Source organism: Chinchilla lanigera, unplaced genomic scaffold (assembly GCF_000276665.1).
Source record: "Chinchilla lanigera isolate Chin_1 unplaced genomic scaffold, ChiLan1.0 scaffold00023, whole genome shotgun sequence".
NCBI lineage: Eukaryota > Metazoa > Chordata > Mammalia > Rodentia > Chinchillidae > Chinchilla > Chinchilla lanigera.
In genome coordinates this window covers 6,224,765-6,251,332 of record NW_004955424.1, presented here as the reverse complement: position 1 = coordinate 6,251,332, position 26,568 = coordinate 6,224,765, and the positions used below count along the sequence as shown (strand labels likewise).

The window sequence follows — 26,568 nt, the reverse complement described above, 5'->3', positions numbered from 1 at the left end:
TCCCCTAAGTCTTATTGTCAAAGCCCTCCCTCCAGGAGACACTAAGATAACTCTTGGAGCTTGCACTGTAGCTTTTTGTGCCTTGGCATGGCCAGCTAGTGTGAATATAAAGAAGCTGGCTGATATCAGATTCAGGATGAACTGAAATTTGGGGATGCATTTACCTCATTGTCCCCAGCCTGAGAATCTTAGCAATAACATTACATTGATTTCCTCATTTGTTATACCACTGATTACAAGACTTTATTGAGAATTGTTAAATAAAAATGACAGGAGGCCATTGTCCAGACCAAGCTTTTACAGTGGGGCGTAATAGACCAGGCTAAACATCAAAATGGAGTTACTCATGCTAAAGTTCCCCGGCACTAAGCTGAAACTAAGCTGTTTGTCTGAACTTTTGATTTAATCAGGGTTAGACAGACAGCAGCCAAGTTTCCAGAAGAGGCTTGTTTCCATTAGCGTGATGATGAAGTTTCTCCGCATTAATTCTCACATGCAGAAGGTAACCAGAGGTAACTTGCTAGCTTATTAATTACTTGCTTGTTATGCTGTCTCTCTGTCTGCACTGAGAAGGAAAGTAACTTTGAAATAACCAATCCACTGGTGATTTTCTTTTTGCCTACTTCAAGCTCTTTCTATCTACAAAATCAAACTCCTCTGCTTGGTTTATCTGAAAATTCATACTTTCTTATGGAATGAAGTATTGCTGATTCTAGAATTACAAAACAATTCTAGAATTACAAAACAAATTATGATCTTTAAACTAAATTGTTATAATTTTGTCTTTTTTTTTTGGTTTTTCTCCGGTACCAGGAACTGAACTCACGACCTTGCGCTTGCCAGGCAGGCGCTTTGCCACTGAGCTAAATCCCCAGCCCCCAATTTTGTCTTTTGATAGTACAAAAGAAAGTCCTTTTGGTCACAGAGAAATGTGTTTTTCCCCTCATACTTTATACTTTATCTACTCATGGAAAGGATACACAGAGGTAATTGATAAAAACAGATGAACTTTTCATTTTCTCTCCTTCTCTATCTCTGCCTCCATCTCTGTCTCTGTCTCCATCTCTGTCTCTGTTTCTCTCTCCCCTGCCCTCTCTCTCATATAAATGCAAACTAATGATTACAGCACTTTCATTTCACTCTACTGTTATATGTGCAATTGTCAAACACATTATGAAACAACTTAGCAGTTATTGTCAACCTTTTCCAGTTCCGTAGGTCTGATGACATAATTGCAAACTACGAGATGATTGCAAACAATTTCAGTAAACTTAGTCAACGCAGATAATTCCAAGTGAAGAGAGAAACTTCACTCAGAAACCTTTAGCCCTCCTTTTGGACTTCTTTTTCTTTTTTTCTTAGTCAGGGCTTGGGAGACATAGAGCAGCTACAAGCAGATGTCTAACTCAGACATCGTGGAGGAGACCATTCTGTCCACTTGCGCAAAGCCTGCTCTTTCAGGATTTGTCTGAGGAAAATGTCATTGCCTGATATCAGACAGCCTCCACTGTAGGTGAGAGAAGAGGGAATTCTGTACAGTCTGCAGAGTCCGGGACAGACAAGTTTTGACCTGGGCTCTAGAGGATGCTTTAGTATAAGATATACGATGTAAGAAAAAGGCGGCAGAGTGGGCACCTAGGGAGTATATAGAGTGCTCAGGGAAGCTCTTCTCTTAGAGGACGTAGCAAGGGAGAAAAGAGGTCAGGATCACAGGAAGAGAGAAAAATTGGGAGAAAATTTTCAGGAAGGGCTAGGAAATCAGCAGAGCACAGTTAAGTTTATCAACATCTATAAAATACTACTTAATTCAACAGCCTGGTTTTTTTATTTTTGGTTTATATATTTGAGATGCTACAAAATTTTCTTATGCTCTCTATTCCCTAGTAAAGTCAGAAATCTCTTTTAATTCTTCTTCTGTTATACCCACTTAGTCTTTTATTTTATTTTATTTTATTTTTTATTTTTTTTTATTTTTTTGGTTTTTCTCTGGTACCGGGAACCGAACTCACGACCTTGCGCTTGCCAGGCAGGCGCTTTGCCGCTGAGCTAAATCCCCAGCCCCTAGTCTTTTATTTTAAAGAGAATAGAAAAAAATAAAAAGGATACAGAATTTCAAAACAAGATGATAGGAAATTAACAATGGTTGTTATATTGCATGTTGTTATCTTCAAAGTAGTTGTTCAGGTTACCAAATATAGGCATGCAAAATTGATCAAACAATTAGGCATTAACTGTTTACTTGATATCTACATGTAAGTAGATACAGCAGTGACAAGCAAAGGATTCAGAAAGCTGCTACAACTTTCTTTCTCTTTATGCAGGGACTTTTTTGAAATGTGGCAGGATGTATTTACCCTGCATTGCTTTAATTTCTCAGGCACCAAAGCTTTTCTTTTCTAATTAAGTGGTTTGGTTTAGACTCATGTTTTTGAAATAATGACTAATTCATTAGGAATTAAGCAGAATTATCTTAATTGTGGATTCATGGTCCTATTTTGAGCTTACTACCAACAATTGATTGCAAAACTCATAATTAGGTTGGTCAACAGGATTTCAGAGAAATATTACAATGCAGATCCCTGGGTCAAAGTTGGATAGAGTTTGATTAATCAAATGATTAGTTGGGTTAAAACTCACTGAAATATTTCCCTCTTTCTATAACTTATCTATAATTTTTAAAAAATGCTTATTAAAAATGCAAGCTCACTGAAGGAGAAGGCAAATGCTAGAGCATTTGCCCTGTACATTTGAGACTCTGACTTTGATCCCTAGCACTCTAAAAAGAGAGAAGTGAATAAAAATAAGTAAAAATATCCTGTTCCTATTCTAGACCTACTTAAACATAAATGATCCTTTAAGAGAAGGATCAGAAATCTGCATTTGTTTCCAGCCTAAGGATTACTGAGCCTAAGACTCTTCATTTTACTTTCTTGTTTTGTGTATTTGTTTTGAAACAAGATCTCACTATGTAGTTCAAGCTGGCCTTGAGCTCACTATGTTGCCCAGGCTGACTTCCAGTCCTCCTGCCTCAGCCTCCTAAGTACTGGAATTACAGGTGTGCACCATCATGCCTGGCTGTCTCTTCTTATATTTAACCACTATTTACCATCTTTTAAAACCAGCAACACCATTTCTGGGAGCTCAGCTCATCTAAAAGTTTACATTTGCAGACTATTAGCAAAGCCATGCATTATTAGAGGAGAACTTTGGGAGTGAGACGCTCTCTCCTGGCTCCTCAGCTACCACTGAGGGAGTTGGGGAGTAGACCACGGAGGTCACAAACTACCAGTGGAGAAGGAAACCTTTCCTAAGGAATTCCCCCTCTGGCCCTTCTGACTCTTTGAAGACTCAGTACAGTGGGGGATGTATCCAGAGTTAAAAAATATGTCGGGTCCTCAGCATATACTCCAAGCACAGGTTTTGTTCTGGGCACCTTTCTTCCTTCTTGCCACATGTGCAGCTGGAGCGGACAGAAAAGCATGCTGTTCTTAAGATTCCTTGCATTCTCAGCAAACTTTCAGAAAGAGTCCAGCCTAGGAAGGAAAAGACCTCAGCATCTGACTGGATGTGATGTGCCTTCTCAAGTTTCCCTCTTAATAGACACAGTGTATGCTACAGAGAGCAAAGTGTAATTTAAAGAACCTTGTAATTCTTTACAAATTAACACAGCAGATGGTGTTTATGGGAGCCACATAGTGAGGAATATTTGGGACGATGTGAGACATGTGTTCTAGGGTTTCGGCCTGTTTTCTACTTAGCTTGGATTTTTTAGCTATCATGCTGCAAAAATGCTATTTGCCTCATAAAGTTTTCGTTTGGTTCAAGGGTGAGGAAATGCCCTAAGAGAGAGTTGTCTTATAGTGCAGACCCTAAGCATTCTCAGAAATGCCTTCTGTTACTGAAACTGAAGCACCATCCTGGGGCTGCTCTTGGTCATTAGTGGTGGCCTCCTGGGTGTTGGGAAGCAGTGTGGACTTTGCTTCTGATGTAGGCATAGGTTTCAGAAGTAAAGGAAGAACCCAGATCTTAGGCAACCAGAGACAAAGCACAGTGTCAGGAGAAAGATCAGCACCTCTAAGTACTGACTTGTTAGTGTGTAAATAGCTAGTGTATCTTTAGTCATCTTAACTGTCCATGTAATGGAGAATATATCTATTCTCTTAGTTCTCTCACAGTGATGCTAGGTGTTTAGAGACTAGGTTCTGTGAATTTGCTTTCTAGGCAGAGGTGGCCCTTTGGAAGGGAGCAGGGGAAGAAGGAAAAGGCTCTCAGATAGAGATGGACTGATGAGGCCTATGGGTGGGCAGAGAGGACAGGATAGGGCGGGCCTCACAGGCTTTGGCAATGACCAAGACAGGTCAGAGTTGATTTAGGCAGTGGCCCTGGCTTTGGCACATGAGCAGAGATATTTTTGGGGTCTTCTGGCCATATGGGAAGCGTGTGATACTGCAAAACCCTATATTTCCTCTGCCCACTGTCACCTAAAACCCTTCCTCACTTCTTCTACTTAGGGTGGACAAGAAGAAGGGCCCAAGTGTTCTTTAGTGCCACTGCCCCCATCCCATGCAGGGTCTTCCCATTGCTCAGGAGGTGCCCTGCATCCATTTGGTCCCTGGTGTTCTCAACCTTCTCTCGCAGGATAAAAGTCATGTACTCTTTCTGTTTATCCCTCTCAAGGAATGTACACTTGTGTGTGCAGTCCAGATTTCATCTTTCAGGAATTTGCTTCTTACTGTGTCAGCCAGGTTTTGAGCAAAGAGAAGGGAATGAGGATAGGGAAGGAAGGAAAGGCATGCAAAGTGTAGATAGGGAATGAGAGTTGGCAACAATATTATTCTACCTTAGAGGAGACGGCCTTTCTTCAACTCTAGCTCTGCACAACTTGCCTTGTCTCCAGTATTTACATGAAGAGTCCATTTAAACAACTAAAACACTAATTACTTCACTTATACACAGTACACATTTATAAGTACATATCTGTATCTATATATCTACTTTCTTCTTTTTTTCTTTTTCTTTCTCTACTTTTATTTTTTAAGGCAAAGTCTATGCTCCAGACTAGCTTCAACCTTGCTATGTAACTCAGGCTGACCTTGAACTCACAATCTCATGATCCTCCTGTCTCTGCCTCCCCAGGAGGATACCTATAGATATTTCTGATTTACTTAGAACCTATTTTCTGCAAGATATTGTTCCAGACACTTCAAAGTTTTGAAGAAATACAGTTACCCTTTGCTTGCCTGATGTTGAAACCTTGTGGTTCTCACTGGAAAAAAGGGGCATATCTTCACGACAAGTTTCTGTGAAGAGCAGGATCATCATGACGCAGTTCCTGTATTTGTGTAGTGTGACATCTGTCGATGAGACACAGAGGGGCCAAGGCTTGAGGTTTCCACCTAAACATACTTTTTAAAAAATTGAGGCAACCCTCTGCCTGAATATGTTTTCATTTCTGTGAACTGTCAGACATGTGGTCCCAGGTATCCACCTCTTTTTGGTTGTTAAATCCCAATCTCTAGTGATACTTCAGGTATTGATAGCTTTAACTGAATGGTTTGGGGAATATACCCTCCAAAATGAAAGGGAACTTTAAGTTTCATTGAAATCTTAGTCATGTATTCAGGATGTGTGTGTGTGTGTATGTGTGTGTGTGCATGCAGGTATGATATCAGTGGGAATTTGCACTTTGCCTTGACTACTTTCATCTCAGCTGTGGCATTTTTTAGCAGTTTGCTCAGTTCTCTTACTGGCTTAGAAAGGATATGTGGTTATTTAACCCTGGCTTTTAGCAGTCACTCAAGGTTAGGGTGTGGTAGTATGAAAAATACCTTCTATGCAAAGTTGCCCACCAAGGGCTATGCCTGTATTGATAAAATACATCAAGGAACAAGAATCGTAATGCACACAAGTGTCAACCAACCATTTCCTAGAGCTAAGACCAGCTCATTGTGACATGTGAGAAATTTACTTTTAGGACCCATATTTTCCAAATCATCCATTCCTTTCCTGCCTACTTTCTATCCCCAGGTGCCTACCTGAACTATCTATCTTTCTATCTGTGCACAAGTATTTCCTGAGCACTTCTGACAAGTTTCATGCAGAGTCCTCTTGTATTCCTGACTGGCAAAAAGTTTGGGTTCTGTTCTACAACCACAAACAGAATTGTTAAATAATGCAAGATATTATATTGTTCACATCTGCTTTATGCTGTGCAGTACCTAATTGGAGTGTATGTTCATAGGAGGAGATCTCCAAGGGCTGGATAGGTCTAGGAAGATGCCCTGAGTGGATGGAGGGTGTGAGCTGCTCCTTGAAGAATGAATAGAATTTTCTAGATGAATTGTGGGTTGAGGAGAGGTGGCCCTTTCCAGATAGTCATCGGTGGGCCTGAAAAGATCCAGAAAAGTTGTGAGTTATTGAGTTAAAGATGTGGGCTACTACAAGAAGGGAGATCTTAAGTGTAGGTCCAAGAATTTAGTAGAAAATAGGGCTGTGGTTAGAACGAACCATTGGAGAAGTGAAAAATTCACTGTAGCTGTCCATGCTGAAGATGATGAGAGAGGTAGCCAAGAAACTGTACATTGGGGCCAGAAAATATACTAGGCTGGCTAGGTATATGGTAGGAAAGATGAGGAACAGTGTGAGTCCTGGAGCCATACTGATGGGCAGATTCTCAGTTACTAACTGGGTTAAAGGGAACAATATGATAATACAATATTAACATTTTCCTGCCTGGTCAGTGATCAGGGGTGGGGAAAACCCTATATGTGTACTTGGATGTCCTGTCAAGGACTCCAGGTGTGTTCCACGCTATCCATTGGGAGTGTTGCCCGAGATCTTCCCTCAGTTATCATGTTTTCAAATTATTTTGGCCTACTGTGTTAATAGCTTTAATTTAGTCAAGCCTTTTTTTTTTTTTTCGATGTGACAGAAATCCAGCAGTCACAAACATGGGGGAATGTATTAAGTTAAGTTAACAGGTCATCTACTAAAATATACTTATGTATTTCCATGTACCTGAACTCAGGAGGCCAAATATTTTATTCACTGATTTAGGAGAATTTATTGAATATTTATTATTTGTGAAGTCCAACTCTAAGCTTTAAGGATATAAAGATAAGACAATTCCTTTACAAGTTAGAATATTGAAGGTTTATATCCTCTCAGAATGGATACATCAAAATATAATTCCCAATGTGCTGATAGCTGGAAGTAGAGGCCATTGAAAAGTAAGTATGCCTGGAGGTAGAGTCCGCTTGACTGGGATTTGTGCCCTCAGGAAAAGCACTCTGGAGAGCTTTGCCCGTTTGGCCATGCTCAAGCACAGGAAGAAGAGGTCTCTGTATGAACCAGGAAGTGGGCCCTCCCCACTTTATGCTGTGCAGTACCTAATTGGAGTGTATGTTCATTTTTTATTTGATTTAGGATTTCCCAGCCTCCATTACTTCAAGATATAAATTTCTGTTATGATGAGCACCCAGTCTATGGTAGTTTTGTTATATCATCTCAAATGGACTATTAGAATATATGCACCAACTTGATTTAACTGTAAAGTACACTTATCTGCCTTGCTTTTCCCTTCCCTTTCCTTTATTTCCTCTCCCCCGCCCCATCTCCTTCTCAACTCCCTTCCTTCCTCTTCCCTTTATATTAGTCAGGGTTTACTAGAGAAACAGGTAAAACATAAAATCTACAAATGTATAAGGAATTACAAGACTGATTTATGGTGGTCAGCCACAGACTTGCGCTCTGGAGGCTGAAGGGTCCAGTCCAAGGTCTGGAGCTCACTGCAGTGTCCGTGCAAGTCTGTATCAGGAAGCTGATGGGTCAGCCATGGAGCACCGAAGAATCTATGCTGGAAGGCTGAAGAGTCCCAGGCAGAAGCTGAGCAGTCTGTGCCAGAAGCTGGGAGATGATGTCCAATCTGAACGTGAAGACTAGAGCTCCTCAGAAGAAGCAGAAATCAGTCCTTCCTCATTTCCCTTTTATTGTATACAGCTGTCCCACCCTCTGAGGAGAGGGTCCTTTACACCCACACCATCTCAGTGCCCTCCTCTTGCACAGGCTCAGGATATTTACAAAGTGAGAATCTTGGGCCCCTGCAGAGTCACTTCTAAATAAAGAAACTTTTAAATTTCTCAAATTGGTGCAATGAACAACATCGTAGAGTGGTAAGGGCATGTCCTCTACACACTAGGATGTAGAACTGCTGAGTTATTTAGTTAAGGTTCTAGATTTCTCAAGTTGACACAATGTATCAACCATCACACCCTTCCACCCACTTCTCATCCCTTCCCTGCCCTGATTTCTCTCCCAAACTCTCCTCCCATCCTTCCTCCCTCTCTCTCTTTTTCTACCTCTCCATCTATCTCTCAGCTATGTTTTTTTATGCATGGGATCTGTTTTCAGAGATTCTCTAAGTAGCTCAAAGTTTATCTGACACTGGTTTATAAATGCTAGTAATAAAAAAAAGTCCTCTTCCCAATGGTTCTACCCACAGCCTACTGAGACAATCCTGATTCTCAGTTTGGATGTTATCATAAGTTTAACCCTCTGGCCAGGGGGACTTGGTTAAGTGTTACAAGGAAAGGTTGGAGGACTACTACGGAGAGAACATGATGGGAGGATGCATGCAGTAATGATGCGCTGTGATCTCACTGAGCTGTACTGAGGGCACTGTCCAATGTATACATACATGATCCTGCTCTACAGATGGATCACAATTTACAATAGTTTAACTCATATTTTTTTTAACTTTACCGTGGCATGAAAGTGACACAGATTTGGTAGAAGTACTGTGAATTTTGATTTTTTTTTAACATAATCTCACTATGTATCCCAGTCTACCCTCAGACCCATGATCCTCCTGAATGCTGGGATTACTGGCATGTACTAGCATGCCTGGTTCTGAATTTCAATCTTTTGATAGTCCAGGAAGCAGCATGGAGCCATAGCCCTCAGTCAGCCAGGTGAACATGGGGATAAATTACCCCTTCAGTGTACTGTGCTTCTAAGCTCTATGTTGCTTGGCAGATCAGGTGTATTTAGCACATTATTACTTACAATACTTTCAACTTACAATGGCTTTATGAAGACATATTCACATCATAATTTGAGGAGCATCTTCACTAATACACAGGGCCTGGAAATCTTGCCAATAATACACCTTGATGGTTTCTTGCATTATATATTGACAGCTCTTTCCTTGAACATTGACAAAGTGTGGTATAGAAGGTCAGAGACATGTTATCTTTTCCTCTTTCATCTCCTCCCTCTCCCTACTATTACGCTAGGTTGAGCAAGGCTAGGTGTGATGTGGTTAGAATATTCTGGTCATGGAATCATTTTGAGGCCACTGCATTATTATCTTCCATTCCAAAGAGATATTACCTCTTTCTCTTGCAAGACAAATGTCCTTAGCTAGTGAAAAGGAAATATTTAGAAAGGTCCACCTGTTCAGACTGTGATTTACACATATTATAGAGGTATTATGAAATGTTCAAGGTTCTATAAATAATGGTGCTATTTGTAATAGGGATATGATTTCTATATGCGAGGTTTGAGGGTAGGCGGGCAATCTTCCAAGTATGAAAGGGGTGACTGCTGGATCAATAGATAATTTTTTTCTCCTCCCTCCTGTTGTCTAAATCATAGGTTTAAATGACAGCAAAATGCGTTGGAGATAGAGTTCACGGCACACTATTGCTTTCTGCCATTCTGATGATTTTGACTTCCAGTTCTTTCAAATGACAATTTGAAGTCTGGGCATTTGATTAACCCCTCACACATCCAATATATTAGAGTCACAGCAACACATTATTTGGAAGAATCCTCACAAATCCAGTCACGCTTACAGGTTTCCTTGAGGGCAAGGAAGACAATGATGACATCTGTCTTCTTACAACCATGACTTACATAATGATACAGTGGCTAAACATGGTGGATGTACATCAGTGGATCCAATGGCAGTACTGGACTGTAGGTTTGTATTCTCAGGGCCTCCATGACTGACCAGCTGCGTTGGGTCATGTGTTCCACCAGCATGAGGGGCCGGAATGCGAAAAGTCTTTAAAGAAATTCTCATTTTTCAGCGATGTAAAACTGAGTGTTTCTTATGATTTTGTTTTGCAAACTAGGGAACTGGCATATGTTGTATATTATTTAACATGTTGATATAAATACATTGTACACATCTTACACACCTTCAGCATTTTAAGGGGTGATGGATATTAATATGGAGGGAGAGAGGGAGAGAGAGAAAGAGAGAGAAAGAAAGAGAGATGATCTCTGTTCAAAGCAGGTGGGTCTTTACTAAGTAAAGGGACAAAACATAGCAGTATACAAGCCTGTTGAAATAAAATATTATGTTTTTCCTGAAGACAAACTGTAAAAACCAAAATTTTAGTTAACAGCCCAATCCTTCTGTTTTGAAATAAACTGGAAATATGAAGGTATTTATGACAACATCTGATACTTTGGCAAACTGGACTTGTAGTTGGAGCTAGAGGATGGGAGAATAAAGAAGCTCCATAAAAATCCAAATCGAGAAATTTATTCTCTTCCCTCTCATCAGCTCAAGCCGAGGATCTATCCTGAATATGTTTTGTGCAAGAGCACCGAAAGACTAAAACAAATAAAGTTTAATAAACAGGCACCTCCCTAGCACAGCAGATGGCAGCGAGGAGAGGCGCCCACAGGGATGTGAGAGAGCACTGTCGCCTGTCTTCTTTTTCTAATCACAGTATTTATTAAATGGCTATCTCTATTGCAGACTCATTCTCTGCATGGAATGAGAAAGAAGGCAGTGGGGAGGAGGTCCAAGCAAGTCACGCAAGATCTGGGGACAGAAAGTGGCAGAGGAAATATACTCCAATCTGAGATTTGGCTGATAACCTTTGAAGAGAAATAGATGGAACTCTGTATAAGCATAGCGTCCAGGAATTTTAGAGATGGGCAATGCTTTAAATATGGAATGGAAAACACCCTGCACCAGGAGTCCTAGGTGCTGGTCAAATACTAATGAGCTAGGTGATTAGAATCTGTCACTTCATCTCTGGGTCTTGCTATCTTCGTCTTTAAGGGGAATGAGGGAGTGGGAAAGAAGAAACAGCCAGTTTCCTGCGATAACTCCATTGCTCAGGTGCTGTGCTAAATATGTTACAGATCCTATCTCTTTAATGGTAACCATGATCCCAGAAAGCAGGCACTTATGTAAGATTTAGAGAGCAGAAAGCCCAGACTGAGGATTCCCAGCCTGTTTTGCAAAGCTCTGATTGCTTTCCTGAAACAGGGAATTACATTACATTGTTGCCAACATCCCAGAGTTCTCGAGCCCATCTCTGGCCTCTTCATTCTACAGCTAAGCCTGGATGACAAAGAAGCTGTTGGTATTGGCAGAGATGGTTTGTAACTGGCTTTTGTTTCCTTCTTCAGCACAGGCAGGGACCAAGTGCGTGGCTAGACACTGCACATTTTTATTATTAGGTGATAATCTCAAAATGCATGCACTTTAGTTTTGTTAAACCGCTTTTAATTTATAAAGCATGGAAGATCTTGAGGGGAAGCCTGGGGGAGACCATCTGGTTTACTTCAGCAGAGATGAGAATTTGCTCAGGATGGTCAGGATGGTCAGATGGTCAGGCCCTTAGGTGTTTAACAAACATACCTGAGAATACACACACACTATGTATAAAACTGAGCTGGAGTTCCTGCCCCTCATTTAATTTCCTATCCCAGACTAGTTGACTGTTTAAAATGAATATGTATAAAATAATTCTTTCCTTAATGGGGCATAACTTTTCCATTAGGGATTCTAGTTTTTAATGGCAGTGTGTTCACAGAAGTCCAGGTGATCCAAAAATAGTTTCTATGTAGTTTGTTTGTTTGTTTGTCTTTTTTTCTTCCGGTACCGGGAATTGAACTCACAACCTCGCGCTTGCCACGCAGGTGCTGTGCTGTTGAGCTAAATCCTCAGCCCCTCTATGTAGTTTGTAAATCAATTCTATTTTTCTTCCCAAAGCAAAGATACTTTCTAGTTACCGTATTGTTAATGCCTTTTATTGTTTCCAGCACACGGGCATCATGATTGATCATACTGCTAACCTTGTGAAGAAGATAGGCCATAGATCATGCTATCCGCTGTGCTTAAGAGGAAACTCAGACATTAATAAAAGTGAGATAAATCATGAATCTTAGATCATAGAGTTTAATAAGGACCTGACACTAGGAGGCAACTCTGTCTCTCTGTCTCTGGCCAATTGGCTTCCTGTTCAATTAGGCTGATAATTTTTTTTTTTTTTTGTCTTTTTGAGACAGGGTCTTACTATGTAGTTCAGGCTGGCATTGAACTCACTTTGTACCCCAACCTGTCCTTGAACTCACAGCAGTCCTCCTGCCTCAGCCTTCCAACCGTAGGGATTACAGGTGTGTGCCACCATGCCCTGACAAGGCTGATAATTGAAACTTATTTACACATGCAGACATGACAGAGGTAAATATGACATTACAGCTCACAAGTCCCATTTGCTGTGCAAATCTGAGCATTATGGGCTTGCTTCTCCTGTCTCTATACAGGCACTTTCGAGAAATTAGTCAGGCACTGTGCTGCACTCCTGTGATCACACCTAGTCCGGATGGCTCAAACAGAAGATTTGCAAGTTCAAAGCTAGCCTGGCTAACTTTGTAAGACATTATTTCAAAAAATTAAAAGAAGTAAATATATGATAAAGCACTAAGAGGACTGTCATACATGGGGTCCTGGGTTCAGTCCTTGACACCTCAAAAGCAAAACAAAACAGAACAGTTGGAACTAACAAAGGGCCTGTGAATTGACTATCCTTACAAGTAAACCAAATTCTCTACAGTCTTTGCGGTAAAAATCCTTCCTTACAGAGACAACAAATACGGCACCCAGGTCAACTACATTTCTCAGTTGCTTTTAATTAGATTCAGAGGTGGGAGAAATAGGATTGAAAATACCAGACATAGAAATCTGACATGAGTGGCTGAAATGCTAATGTTATCAGAGATTCTCTGGGCTGGTAGATCCAACTATCATCAGCAATAACCACCCTGTAAAGAAACTCATAAACATAATTTCTACGTTTAGTTAAAACTCTACATCTAGTCTTGGTATCATAGAGAATAGGCTGCCACACTCTACTCAGAGTGCTCCTAAAGCCCATCTTGTCATTTCTTGCATCCATGCCTTGTTTTTGGATAATTTTTTCTTTCTATTTTAATCTAATCTGGGGCTTAAGGTCTAGCTAAATTTCCCTTTTCCTCTCTAAGATAGCTTGGCTTCCCAAATGCAGTTTCTTCTCCTTCTTCTTCTCCTTCTCCTTCTCCTCCTTCTCCTTCTCCTTCTTTCTCCTCCTCCTCCTTCTTCTCCTTCTCCTTCTCCTTCTCCTTCTCCTTCTCTTTCTCCTCCTTGTCCTCCTGCCATCCTTCTCCTCCTCTTTCTTCTTCTTCCAAGCAAATCAGCCCTTTATAAAAGCACTCATCTCTCTGCAGTTGTCAGTGTTGCTACTCTCATGTTGTAGTTAGCTTATCTGTACTAGGAGACCCTTGAGGATTAGAACCATAGTTTTCACTTCTGTGTGTCCGCACAGTGATTCTGCCTTACGTATTACACGAGGTACACAAGCTCTATATTGTTCTTTGGCTCACAGAAGGGGTAACCAAACCTCCCATGTGTGTCTATAACAACCCTAGTTACAAACTTGAGTGTTACTGTTGCCTCTCTGGTTAGGGTTGGCACATAAAGCACATAAAAAGTACAGGATAAGCGCATCCCCCAGTGTTTTTGAACTTTAAAGTTTAAAGCTAATACCGGATGCTAAACTTGCCTACTTACCTCACTAGCCCCTCTCTCATTCCTGCTGTGCTGGATCTTGCCCTTCTATAAAATTTTGAAACTTTTCAATATCATGTTAAATATTATTAGTGAGTTCCTTGGTGCCCCATAAAGTTTGAACTGGAGGCAAATGCTTCATTCCTTTTAACCTTCACCTGTAATTATTTTATGTACACAAACTGTCCTGTTATTTTTTAATAGCAATCCACTCTCTTGTCACCACCACATTTTAAACCAAATTTATAACTCTTACCTTTTAAAATAAGTTTTTATTATGCTAATCAATGGAAAGTTCCCAGGAAATCCATCATTCACAGAAAGACTGTGGTCCAGTCTTCTAGAGAAGAGCCCGGTATTTTGGTAGCAGGCATTCTCTTCGGAAGAAAGAACCTGGAGGAAAAAGGAATAGTCTCTGGCCACTGAGTGTGGGGTGGGCGCACCTGAGTGTGAGGGTCCAGGCATGGAAGACATGCTTGCTATGCACCCACATTTGCCTAAAAATAAAGTCATTTCTTTAGATACTTTTGTTTCCTTGGGGCTATTTATAAGCTGATATTTCGAAGTTGTAAAATGTTAGCCATTTTATTTTAAGCTCTTCCTACTTACAAACCTCAGTGTGTACATCTGAAAGAGTCAGCGTATGAGTTTAGAGAGTGGGAAAGAATGGTAGGAATTTGTATGATTTTAGATGACTAAAAATATGCACACATATGCCCCTTTTCTGACTTTTCAATGAAAACTCTTTAGGGCTATGCCTTAGACATTTGTTCAGAGAAAATGGTTAATTAAGCAGTTTGCAGAGAAGAGTAGCTCCTTTAAACCCAGCTCTGTAGATTGGTTGTATATGTATTAGCTTTATGTGTTAAGAATTTCATCGCTGAAAGAGACCATTTAGAAACATTAGATATTAATTTCTTTATATCCTCCTAACATATGATTTCCTTAGGTACAACTTGTGACCTATGATCTCATTTCATAATTTATTCAAGTTTTTATAGAGACTTGAATGATTTTGTAGAGACTGAGTTTGGACCAAGAATTTTTCTTTTTCTAGGACCACAAATAAATCATTCTGTAGGCTGTTTAACAGTTTAACTAAGGTATAGAAAATTGAATAGATTTGACAAAGCTTTTGAAAATAATTTTCTCTTAAGTGGTAATAATGTCAACTGTGTTTGCGGAACTTCATATCTATGGGGGGTCCAAATACTGTTTTTAAAAGACAATAGAGATACCATTGGTTTAGTTTTGTTTTTCTGTATTTACCTCCTTAAAAGTGAAAACAAAGTCAGGAAACTAGTGAAATTTTAAGTGAATAATTTGTTAAAGAAGATGTTCCTATTATACTCATAAGGAATCTTTTTCTCGTAACTTCAAGCTGTGTGTCGCTTATTGTCATTTTAGCGATCCAGGGCATGACAGACTAGAGATTAGAAATACTATATTTTTTAGTAATGCACTTCCTTTGGTTTTGGTACTGAAGTTACAATATGGCCTATGAAGCATTGTCATAAAATTTCTATTCTGGTAATTTACTCAAAAATCTTTTTAAATTTATTTTTATCATCTCAGTTCTCTTATACTCAGATGTATGCTTGCATAATAAAAAAGCATAAAACATTTGTATTTAGAAGCAAAAGCAAAATATCCTTGTGTTCACTTAATCAGTAAGCGGCTAGAGAAACCAGGAAAACAGACTTGGATACGTTTGAATGTGAACGTATGTGTGACCATCCTGAGACTCTATTGATTATAATCAATTTCAATATTTTATTTCAGAAAAAAAGATATTTTCAGAAACTAAATCATATTCGCTATGTATTAAAATGGATTTATTTGTATTTTTCTTACTGGTTGGACTCTATAATTTAAGTGTCATCTTATATTGTTTTCAACTTCAATGTCACTACTATTGAACGTTCTAAACCAGAAATGATTTCTCTTTTCTTACCAGACTGGAAGGAAAGAAAAAGGAGATCCCTTAAACATTGCAATTGACAAGATGACCAAGAAGACAAGAGACCTCAGGAGACAGGTACTGTTTTGTTTCTACTTTAAGTGTATGGCACTTCACAATGGTTTCCAATAATATCATGTTTCATGTTGCCTTTTTGAGCTTAGCTCAGGTTTTCTTCATCTCCGTATACACAGAAATATTTCATGAGGAAAGTAGATATTGCTGAGCAGAGAGATGTGTTGGCTGCTAGGCTGACGATGCTAACAGTCCATGAGGGTTAGCATCTCCCTGCACAGGTGCCCTCTTCACAAGCAAAGACCTGAATTCACTGCTCTCTATACCTGGTTTAGTTTTCCAAATCCAGTCTGCCAAGAACTTATCTCTGATCTCTGGTAGTTCTCACTTGTTAAACTCCCAAGGCATTAAATGATAAACTGGAATGCTGACGGTTAATGAGAAATCTGATGGAGCTAATTAAGGTCTATGGCCCTGTGTAGTCCCTTGGGAATATAAATCTAGAATGTTGGTTTATCAGATGGTTGTTTGGAAGCAGGGGACCAGTGCAAGGAGAGATTTTGGACGATGCAGTTGGCTCATGGCATCATTAGTTTGATGAGTCCATTTTTCTTGGGGGAAAATTATCTCTGTTTGAAACTCCTTTTTACCTTCAAAGTATGAATGCTGGTATATGTCCTGGAAGCCTTATTTTATGTTTCTATGATGCAGTCCATTTTCCTTAGTACTGTTCTTCCTCTAGAAGAGATTATGCCATGCATTAAACTATAATGAAACTTCCTCATCCTGATTTCTGCCTCACGGGCGTCCAATCTTCTAAGAGTAACTTTCGGATATGTCCCTTTTGTTCAGGACAGTGTGGATTGTGCTGTTTAGCTTGAACACACCCCTGCTCCATGATCACACCTGCTGTACTTTCTGCAGCTGAAAAACTGAATTAGTCCAGTTGAGTCTAGCATTCACTGCTGTACAGACAAGATTAGCAAGGCACCTGGGCAAGAGTGGCTGAAAAGCATCTTAAAAATGGTTGTAATGAGAACATACTACTATTGATTAGTGCTCAGGAACTTCTGGACTTACTTCAGAACATTCCCCGGAGGTGAAGACGCATTTAAATTAATGTCATCTGGAAGATATCATAGTTCTGGGATCTGAACACTCTAATTTGACTGGCCAACTGACAAGCCTTGTTGGGGAGGAATATTTCCTTTTTATTTTACCTTGAAATAATGCATAATAAAATACTGTCTGTAGGCATTCTGGTATGAAATAATGTGGCTATTAGAAATTGAGAGGAGGTTAAAGAAAACATTAACTCAGGTATCTGAGCCTGGATTTTCACCCTCGCTTATTAAATTGACAAGTATGACTGTGGATCCTTCCTGTCTTGTTCTCTTTTTCTTACATGTAAGAATAGGGAGCCAAACTAAAGGTCTCTTTGAGCTTTAAATTATATGCATACAAGGACAATCTTCATTCATGTCCTCAGGTAGAGGTGCTAAGGCGTGGTAATCATAGATTGTAAAAGCAAGGAGAGGACATCTCCAGGGCTTGCCTTCAGCTAAATTTCCAAACACAAAACTTATGAAATGGGTCCTCCCACCTCCCTAATCTCTGAGTTTTAGCAAAGATCATGCTTTTACATCCAGAAGCCTGACTTTTAGCTTTTTACACTTGGCACTATTATAATAGTTGTTTGTCTTATTAGGAAGGAATGAATAAAATAATGTTTACCCTGGTAATGTAATTCCCAGAAAAAGATTGAGTCTTTTCAGCAGAAGATAGTTTGAAGATGAGCCTTATTGTGGATTGTTTAAGGGTAGGAGGCAAATTCAGAGAGCTGCATTTAGGGTGGCAGTGGAAGGAGTACATCCTCCTCAGAAGTAATTCCATGTATGTCATTTTTTTCTCACCTTTTCAAAGATACAGAGTAATAAGAGAAACAGGAGACTGGTTTCATGGTATTAAGATCCAACAGTTTGGGCATCATTTCACATCACATCCGGGGATTTGGTTCAAACACCTTTCTCTTTTCTAATCTCCCTTTCTAGGACTAAAATGGTCCCCATCTGTCAGTTCCATCCCTACCCATATGTTGGGATATTTTTGTCTTTCTTCCCATCACTTCTATCGCTTTATGTACACCTGTAGTGGTACAAAAGCTTCTCTGATCTAAATTGGAGCGACCTAGCATTTGTGCAGATGGAAAATGCGATGACTAATCTTCTCAGCTCAGGTAAATCATCAGTTTAGATTTGGGTAACAAGTTAATTGGATTAACAGGCTTTTACCTGGATGTTTGATAGCCTCCGTGACCCAGTGAATGCTTGCAGCTTCATGAATGTTTCCCTATCGCAGAGACACTTTCTGTACTTTCAATTACAGATTAACCTTCCTGAGAGCAGATTTGAAATAAGAACCCTCAGTGATCCAGATCTGCTTCCCTGTACACATAAATTCCTTTATGGGAAATTTAGAATAATCATAGAGGAAAAGAGTTGAAGTCAAAGTTTGAAAAGAAGCTTTTCTAGTGCCTCTTCTTAATGGCTGTAAGAATCAAACTCAGGGCATAGTTGCCACTGAACTTCATCTTCAACCTGTTTTTATTTTGTTTCCAGACAGTGTTTCTCTAAATTGCCCAGGCAGACTTCAAACTTACGATCCTTCTGCTTCAGCCTCCTGAAATGCTGGGATTAATGATTTGGAGGGTCATGCCTGATTATAGTGAATTTTGTACTTTCCCACTCCTTAAGTCCCCTGTCTCTTCCTCAGAGGCTTACACTTGGGGAATATTCTTTAGAAGAATGAGCATTGAGCTTTGCAAAGTTCCACTCACCAAATTTAAAAGAAATAAAGTTGATCATGATTATTACCTTAGACTTCCCTAATGAAAGGAAGTAGAATTAGACTTGTTGACACTTTAATTTTTTTTAAGTTTCCTAAAAGTGTTTTTTAAATTTTTGGTCTTTTTTTTTCTATTTTCTTTTTTTGGTACCAGGAATCAAACTCAGGGCCTCGTGCTTGCCAGGCAGGTGCTGTGCCTTTGAGTTACATCCCTGTAGACACATTAAAAAAACCACATTTTTCAATAAAAGGAATTACAGTTTAAGTGGATTTTTGAAAAAGTAGAGCCACTCTCTTTTGAGACAACATATCTGAAGAAGCTGGAGAGTCATAAATTGTAAGAAAGGTTGTAGGAATATGAGGATATTATTTAAACCTGATAGGCATGAAGCCACCTCACCAATTAAGCCCATGGTGGCAAGCAGAGGTAGAGCTGAATTGTCTTAGGAGTATTTTGTTGGGAAGTAAAAATGGATTTATGAGAATATAACTGCCAGCTTTAAGCATTATGTTCTAATTTTAGAATTATGGGCACAGTAGGCCCCATGTCTGAGCTACTGTTACTGCTGTGATTCAGGAACCAGACCACTGTGGAAACAAAAGCCTTTACCTGACTCCCTGTCTGGGTCCCAGGAGACCACAGGGTCTGTCCATTGCTAAGAGAGGACGCAGCCAGTGTCTGCCAGCCCCATTGGCCAATCCTCCTTCTATGCACCACCTATGAACTATTCTAGCCATGGTCTTAATTTTTCCTATACTTGCAAAGATGCTGGCTTATCCTACTTATTATTTTGATCATTTTCCTAGTCTTTTGACAAGCAAGTTAGGGACTCAAACCTTCCCCAGTGAAAAGTTAATAGATGATAACCAGCATATTATGGTGTTGCTAAATATAGGTACTCTCATTTCCCAAATCAATCAAGAGCTTAATTCTTATCCCTTCATCATTAATGGCCATTGAAACGATTCCCACAGGAGATTCAGTGAATGTTAACTTGACAAAAGTGTCAGTTATGCTGTTGTAATCAAAACATATTTGACAAAATAAAAAATCATGATTAGAATGCTTTTACACTGAATTGAGTAGATGGTAGAGTAGTAATATAACAAAGGAGTAAACAACAACAAGAGCGATGACAAATCCTTTATCAATTGCTGTGTTCAAAATCCTGCCTCCTAAGAGGACTATAGAAAAATCTTCCAAGATTAGTAAGAAGCAATCATAGTTAAAGTGTTTCTAGCTGCTTCCTTTGGGGAGCAAGTCCTTACATAAATATGGCTAAAGGTAGGCTGTCATCATCAAACCATTGTCCACGAACAGAAACTAATCTATAGCTGACATATGTGAAGTCTATAAACTGTGTCTGGACTGTCTCTCAATTTTCTGTATGCACTGATCACATTGAATTCTCACCATAACTCTGTGAGATAGAAAAATCTTCACTGTGCCTATTTCATAGGTCAGGATACAAAGTGAACTGAGACACTCAGTGATGCACAGGCGATGTAGCTATGTGACAGTTCCAGCCCAGCCAACCTGGCTGTAGGATCTGTGCTTATCACCCTTACCCCATCCACTTTTTCATACAACTAGCATATTGCACATGGGTCACCCTTATACTACCAATTTATTCTGTGGGAAGTGTGTGAGGAAGAAGAGGGTTTAAACAAATATGTAGAAGTACTCTATGGTTTTCAACAGCACTGCTATCACTCTAGGAATTGGGTTGACATGTGTGCACTGCAGACATAAAAAATATGGTGAATGTCAAAGACAGGTTCCTTTTTGATAGCATCTCTTGGGTCTCCAGCTATTATGGTTCACTGAATTTCACTGGCTGTTTTTTTGAAAAAGTGTTGTTATGCTTAGGTATCTCACTTCTAAATGTGTGAATCAGAGACTTTCTAAAGCATTTATAGAAGAAAGAAGCATTAAGGCACTGAGGTCTCTTTCTCATATCTGCCCATGATGGGGCCAGTTATTTTTAGATTTAGATTTGAATCTGCTTTTCTTCATAAGGACATGAAGATGTCTATGTGGCTACAGCAAGAACAGAAATAATACTATAATGACTTCCCCAAATCTTAAAGTTTATGTTCTTCATGCAGAAACTTTATGCTGGAACTAATAATTCCTGGGGTTTGCTCCTAAAGTAAGATGTCTACGTTGCCATGGAATTACGGAAGTTAGGAAATAATCATTTAGCAAAATGGATTTGAGATCTAAAAATAAGCATCTCAGAGAGAGCTAAATTTCAGATATGAAAATCAAAAAGGCCAAGTGGAGCAAGGCAGTACACATAGTTCCAGAGTTCAAGAATGTAGTGAAAGTCCAGTTCTTGGCCATGCCACTTGATCAAAGTTTATATATTCAAGCCACCTCTCCCTGAGGGAAATTCTGAAAAAACAGTCATGAATGTTAATCCACAACACACTTATTTATCTCCCAAAAAATACTCATCAGGCCAAGTCCAGAGTACATAATTTCATCCGCTGGAAATAGTTTTTAAAATATCACTATGGGTAAGCTCTTTGTCAATATATAATGTGGTTTAATTTTCTCCTATAAAGCAGAATACAGATAATCATTCACACATTAACTGTAATCTAGGGAGGACACCAAGCTTGATTTCTCTCTCACTAGCAAGTCTAACAGAAAGTGTCTAGTACATAGACCAACACTGGTTAATCAAACAACACACTAAGCTGAACAGAAGAATAACGTATGTATGAGTAGGAAAACTCTCAAATGAGTGAGAGCTTCAAACTGAACTGTTCTCTTCTGCTAAATCCTCCAAGCCCTAGCAATCAAAGAGAGATGGGAAAATAAGGGAATAAATAGAAATCGCTAGGTACAAACACATCTCAGAGAATATCTCCATTTGTCCCCATCTCTAACACATTATCTTGTTTTAGTCAATGGGAAGGCTTTTTCTGTTTTAGGCAATGAAGATGCCATTAATAATCCTGATTCTGGGGGCTGGGGATTTAGCTCAGCGGGAAAAGCGCCTGCCTGGCAAGTGCAAGGTTGTGAGTTCGGTTCCCAGTACTGGAGAAAAACCAAAAAAAAAAAAAAAAAAAAAAGAATCCTGATTCTACGCTTGGAAAACCTACTGCAATTTTTAAGATATCTGATAGCCAGGCATGGTGGCACACACCTGTAATCCCAGTACTTGGGAGGCTGAAGCAGGAGAACTGTTGACAAAGTGAACTGGATAGCGAGACCCTGTCTCAAAAAGACAGAAAAAAAAAAAGAGGTTGAGGCAAAAGAACCATGAGTTTGAGGCCAGCCTGCACTGCATAGTAAGACCCTGTCTCAAAATGATAATAATAATAGTAATAATAATAATAATAATAATAATGAATTGGGCATGGTGGCACACATGTGTAGTCTCAGCACCCAAGAGGCTGAAGCAAGAGGATTGCTGTGAGTTCAAGGCTAGCTTGGGCTACATAAGTGAGTTCAAGCCCAGCCTGCACTATCTAGCAAGATCGTGTCTCCAAAAAAACCCCAAATATAAATAAATAAATAAATAAATAAATAAATAAATAAATTAAAGATATCTGTTATATTTTTCAGGATTAAATTCCTAAATTGGAAAATGCAGGACATTTTCAAACATTTCTTAAATAGCATTTTTTTTGGTAGAATGCCCTGTCAGTATAGTTGTGCCATTGTCATTGTTGCAAGCTCTTGGACTGGATTTCTTACCCAACCCTGGCACTGAAAAGGAGATAATTCTGAAGTATACTGGACATCCACCACTATGGCCTGGACTGTGGTGCTGCAAGAGCTAGCCACCTTGATTCTGGCTGAAGGTGCTCGGTGGATTATTGTAGTCAGCTTGTCGTCAAAATACCTCTCTTCCATTTGACCCCTCCTTGCTGAGGTTACCTTTTATCACCTGAAATGGCTTCTGTCATCGATTCTTTCAGGGAAAATTTCCATCAAGGATGCTGATATTTCTTTATCTCTCTATTTTCCTAGGAGGTTGGATAGACCCAAAAGTTATGAAATGAATCATTTTCCTGCAGACACTGGCCCACCTGCTGTTGCCACCTGCCCTGGTGTGTGCCTGTTTGCCTAGGGTAACATCACTTTGCACTTCCTGGTTCCCATAGATGTCACTGTTGATAACTTAGGAAATTCAACATTGCTTTTTGGTTGGTGAAAAATTGTGAAGAAAGTGATGCTACAGTCTATACTACCTGCCCTTAATATGTTTGTCTCTATGAAATTTCCTACTGTCTATACTACCTGCCCCTAATATGTTTGTCTGTATGAAATTTCCAGGACATTGTAAAGCCAAAACCTTTATTCCACCTTGGCCCTGCACAGCTGTGTGCTTTTCCCTTTGCCTGGCTTTTCAACCCGTGCAATTTCTTGCTTCATTATTCCTTAAATCCCCACCAATCTTTTAGTACAGTTGATACCATATTCTAAATGCATCTTCAGCCTTTCACTTCTCCACTCTCATTGGCTGTACTTAACTGTTTTCAACAAAAAGAACAATTTCATATCCAATCTCCCGACCTCAGCCTCTCTGCTGTAGCTCACCAGCAGTCTCATAGGCCAGTGTGGTACCTTCACTACAGTCTGCACCAACAGACTGTGGTGCCTTCAATGCATCATTGCCTGTACCTCAGAAGACTTCTTCCACCCTTGTTTAACTCACACGAAAATTCACAATTTTTTCTACAAGGTGTATGTTAAATATCACCTTATCATCACAAATATATCCAATTCTTGCAAATAAGTTCTATCCTATAGACTCAGTGTTTAAAATTCTGTCTGTGTGACCATGTATAATGGATTTAAGTTGTTTATTTTTATCTGTGGCCAAATCTTATTCTTCTTTCTTTCTTCAGGACATACACCACTGCTCAAAATAAAGAATACCTCCATGTGCAGACACCCCACAAAGAACGTATCCCATTCATCAATTTCCATTTCCAAATCACATGTTTCTTGGTTCACTGTTTGAAGCTCTAGATTTGCTGCTAGGTAGCTTACGTATCCTATGATAATCATTTCCATTGTGAAAGAGGATGTCTTACTCCGGTAGTGTGGTATTTAGTGCTTGGCTGCCTTTAGAAGAGTCAGCTCTAAGACTCTGAAGAACACTAAGTTCCAGGTATCGAGCTCCACTTGGGAGATTATACTTTCATGTACCTGTGGTGGCACCTTAAAAATCTGTCATAAGAAGCTCTCCAGGTTCTGATATTCTCATGAGTTTCTATTTTACCGCCTTTGTTTTGGATAAAGTCAACTCTAAGACAGCATCACGGTCCCTTGCGTGTTGATTCTGAAGGCACGTGGGAACTTCCAATTCTCTTCCCTCTATTTATTGCCTCTACCAGCTCTCTCCATTGCATGGAAACAATAACTGGTCTGAGAGATGGGGAATCCAAGTTTGAGGCTAATGTGTCAGTCTTTTTTGTTTGTTTGGTTGTTTTTCAGTACCGGGAATTCAACTCACAACCTTGCACTTGCCAGGCAGGTACTATGGCACTGAGCTAAATCCCTAGCCCCTGAGGCTAATGTGATATAGAAAAACTGTAGTGTTTTTTCTAAATTTACACATTCACAGTAGAATTCTTCACTTGTGTTCCCCACAATGTGTACAAGTTTTAGATTCCACAGTTTGAGAGACTGAACTCACAAAACTGCCCCCCCGTCAAATGCTAGTGTCTCCTAGTAGGCGGTCATCCCTCCATCTGACTGATCAACTATAAACCAGGATTATCTCAACCCTCTCCTCATGTTTGATTAGTTTTCTGGAGAAGCTCTCAAGACAGAGGGAAACATGTGTTTACATTCACCAGCTTATATTGTGAAGGGTGCCTTTGAAGAGGTACATAAGGCAAAGCCCGTGAAGGTCAGAGAGCTTCCTTCTCTCTCCAGGCACGACCATTTTCCTGCACTTCCACAAGTTTAGTAGCTGGGAAGAGCTTTGAATATTGTTCTTTTGATTGATTAAATCACTGGCCATTGGTGATCAATTCAACCTTCAGCCTCTTTCACTCTCAGAGGTTGAGAGTGGAAGGGAAAGCTAAAAGTTCTAACAGCTAATCTAACAGCTTTTATCCTGATATTATCCAGGAGTCTACCAAACATCATCTCACTAGAACAAAAGGTGCTCTTACCACCTACAAAATTCCAAGGGCTTCGGGAGCTCTCTGTGAGATTTATCAGTCAGGAAACTACAAAGGTCTTTCAAGACCTCTGCAAAGGTTTGTGTCAAGAAATAGGGTGGAAGACCAAATATTAGAACAAAAGATTTCATTAGTGCACTCTCTACAAGTGTTTTAGGAGCTCTATGTCTGGAACAGGGGTAGATCTTTCTGTCTCTCTCTGTGTCTTTCTGTCTTCTCCTCTTCCTCTTTTCTTTTTCTATACACACACACACACACACACACACACACACACACACTTCTTATTTCACAAGATTTCTCTCTCCATAGTCCTAGTTTGTAACGAACAATCTGGTTGTTTATACTGCTGCTTGCAGTAGGACATAAAACACAGGCACATGATTTTAGGTGACACCAAAATACTCAGTAGTTAAACAATATTCCATGAACTATTTAGAAAGTAAAAGATAATACAAACAATCTCCCATGAACAAAATGTCAACATTGTAAATAAAGACAGGTCACCTGTAAATAAGACTTGTAGCACTGAGCCATATTCAAGCCTGAAGAAAAAGGAAAAATCTTCAGTACTGATCTTGTCTTTATTTACAGTGTTGCTATTTTATTCATCAGGATTGAATCTCTCCTCAGTCCTGGCTCTGCTCCAGAGCCTCTCTCTATTAAAGTCTTCACTGCACCTGCTATAGGAGAAAGATTCCCCCCACCCAAAGTCTCAATGTCAGATGATTTTCTTCTCTGTCCCACATTAGTGGCAAAAGGGCTAGCTTTTAAGTTTTATGAGACGACATCTTGGACCCTGGATTCAAAGACTTATTTGAATTGTGGTGTCTTATTCGTTGTCTTGCTCCAAATGCATTTCTTCTCAATATTTATCACAGTGGCATGGGATTTTTATGGCAGTCTGAAGTGCTTCAGAGAAAACGGAGAGCATTTTAATACCGCTGATTTACTCTTTCAGGTCTACAGTAATTTCCTTACTGCCTAATTATAAGGCTTGGTTTAATTTACTCTACACATAATGTTTACTGATGCACATATGGTGCCACACTTCAGGAAACTATACCCGGAACAGGTATTCTTGTCATGCTAGAGCATGGAAATTTCCTTCAGATACAGAAAACAAATGCGAAGAAGTTTGTCTTGCCAAAGAGTGTACCCCAGTGAAAGTGGGGAAAACTCCTCCTATTCTTAACTTGTGGAAGAAGGCTACAATCTCTTTAAACATTTATTTTAAAAGCTGAATGATTAGATGGTCACATATGTCTAAAGCTTTTAAGATTTAGGTTACCTGCAAAGATTTAAAATGAACCTCAAAAACCCAGGGATAGTGAGGAATTAGGAGAAAGCGAAGAAAAGCAAAGAGTAGTGTCTCTGGGGGATATTTCTCAACTATCTTTGAAAGGAAATATAATCATCCTAAGGTCATGGACTCTTGGAGGTAGGAGGAACACGTAGGGTTCTTCCAGGGCAAGAAATCTCTTATGAGTCCTCTGGAGACTCCTCTCAGCCACCCTTAGAGAAGGATGATCATCTGCTGTCCCAGCAGCTGGTACTTTTACTGGGTTGTTTCAGTTGTTAGAAAATTAGGTGATCTTGTAAGTATCAACCATTGGTGTCACTTTCTTTTTTTTTTATTTCTTTATTTTTTTTTATTTTAAGGATAAAAGGAGGGAAACATTAACAGACATACAACATTTTACAACATATCACAAGCACAATACAGACAATACAGAGTTCCAAA

General features: G+C 39.5%; 1 protein-coding gene across 2 annotated transcripts in view; it reads left to right on the top strand.

Moving 5' to 3' along the window:
- Ctnna2 (catenin (cadherin-associated protein), alpha 2) overlaps positions 1–26,568 on the top strand; it is a 1,070,661-nt gene that overhangs the window by 804,498 nt on the left and 239,595 nt on the right. For both annotated transcript variants that reach the window (XM_005385453.2, XM_005385454.2), the window contains exon 8: positions 15,810–15,890. In XM_005385453.2, coding sequence (XP_005385510.1) covers positions 15,810–15,890 — 81 coding nt within the window. The remainder of the gene's footprint in view (positions 1–15,809; positions 15,891–26,568) is intronic.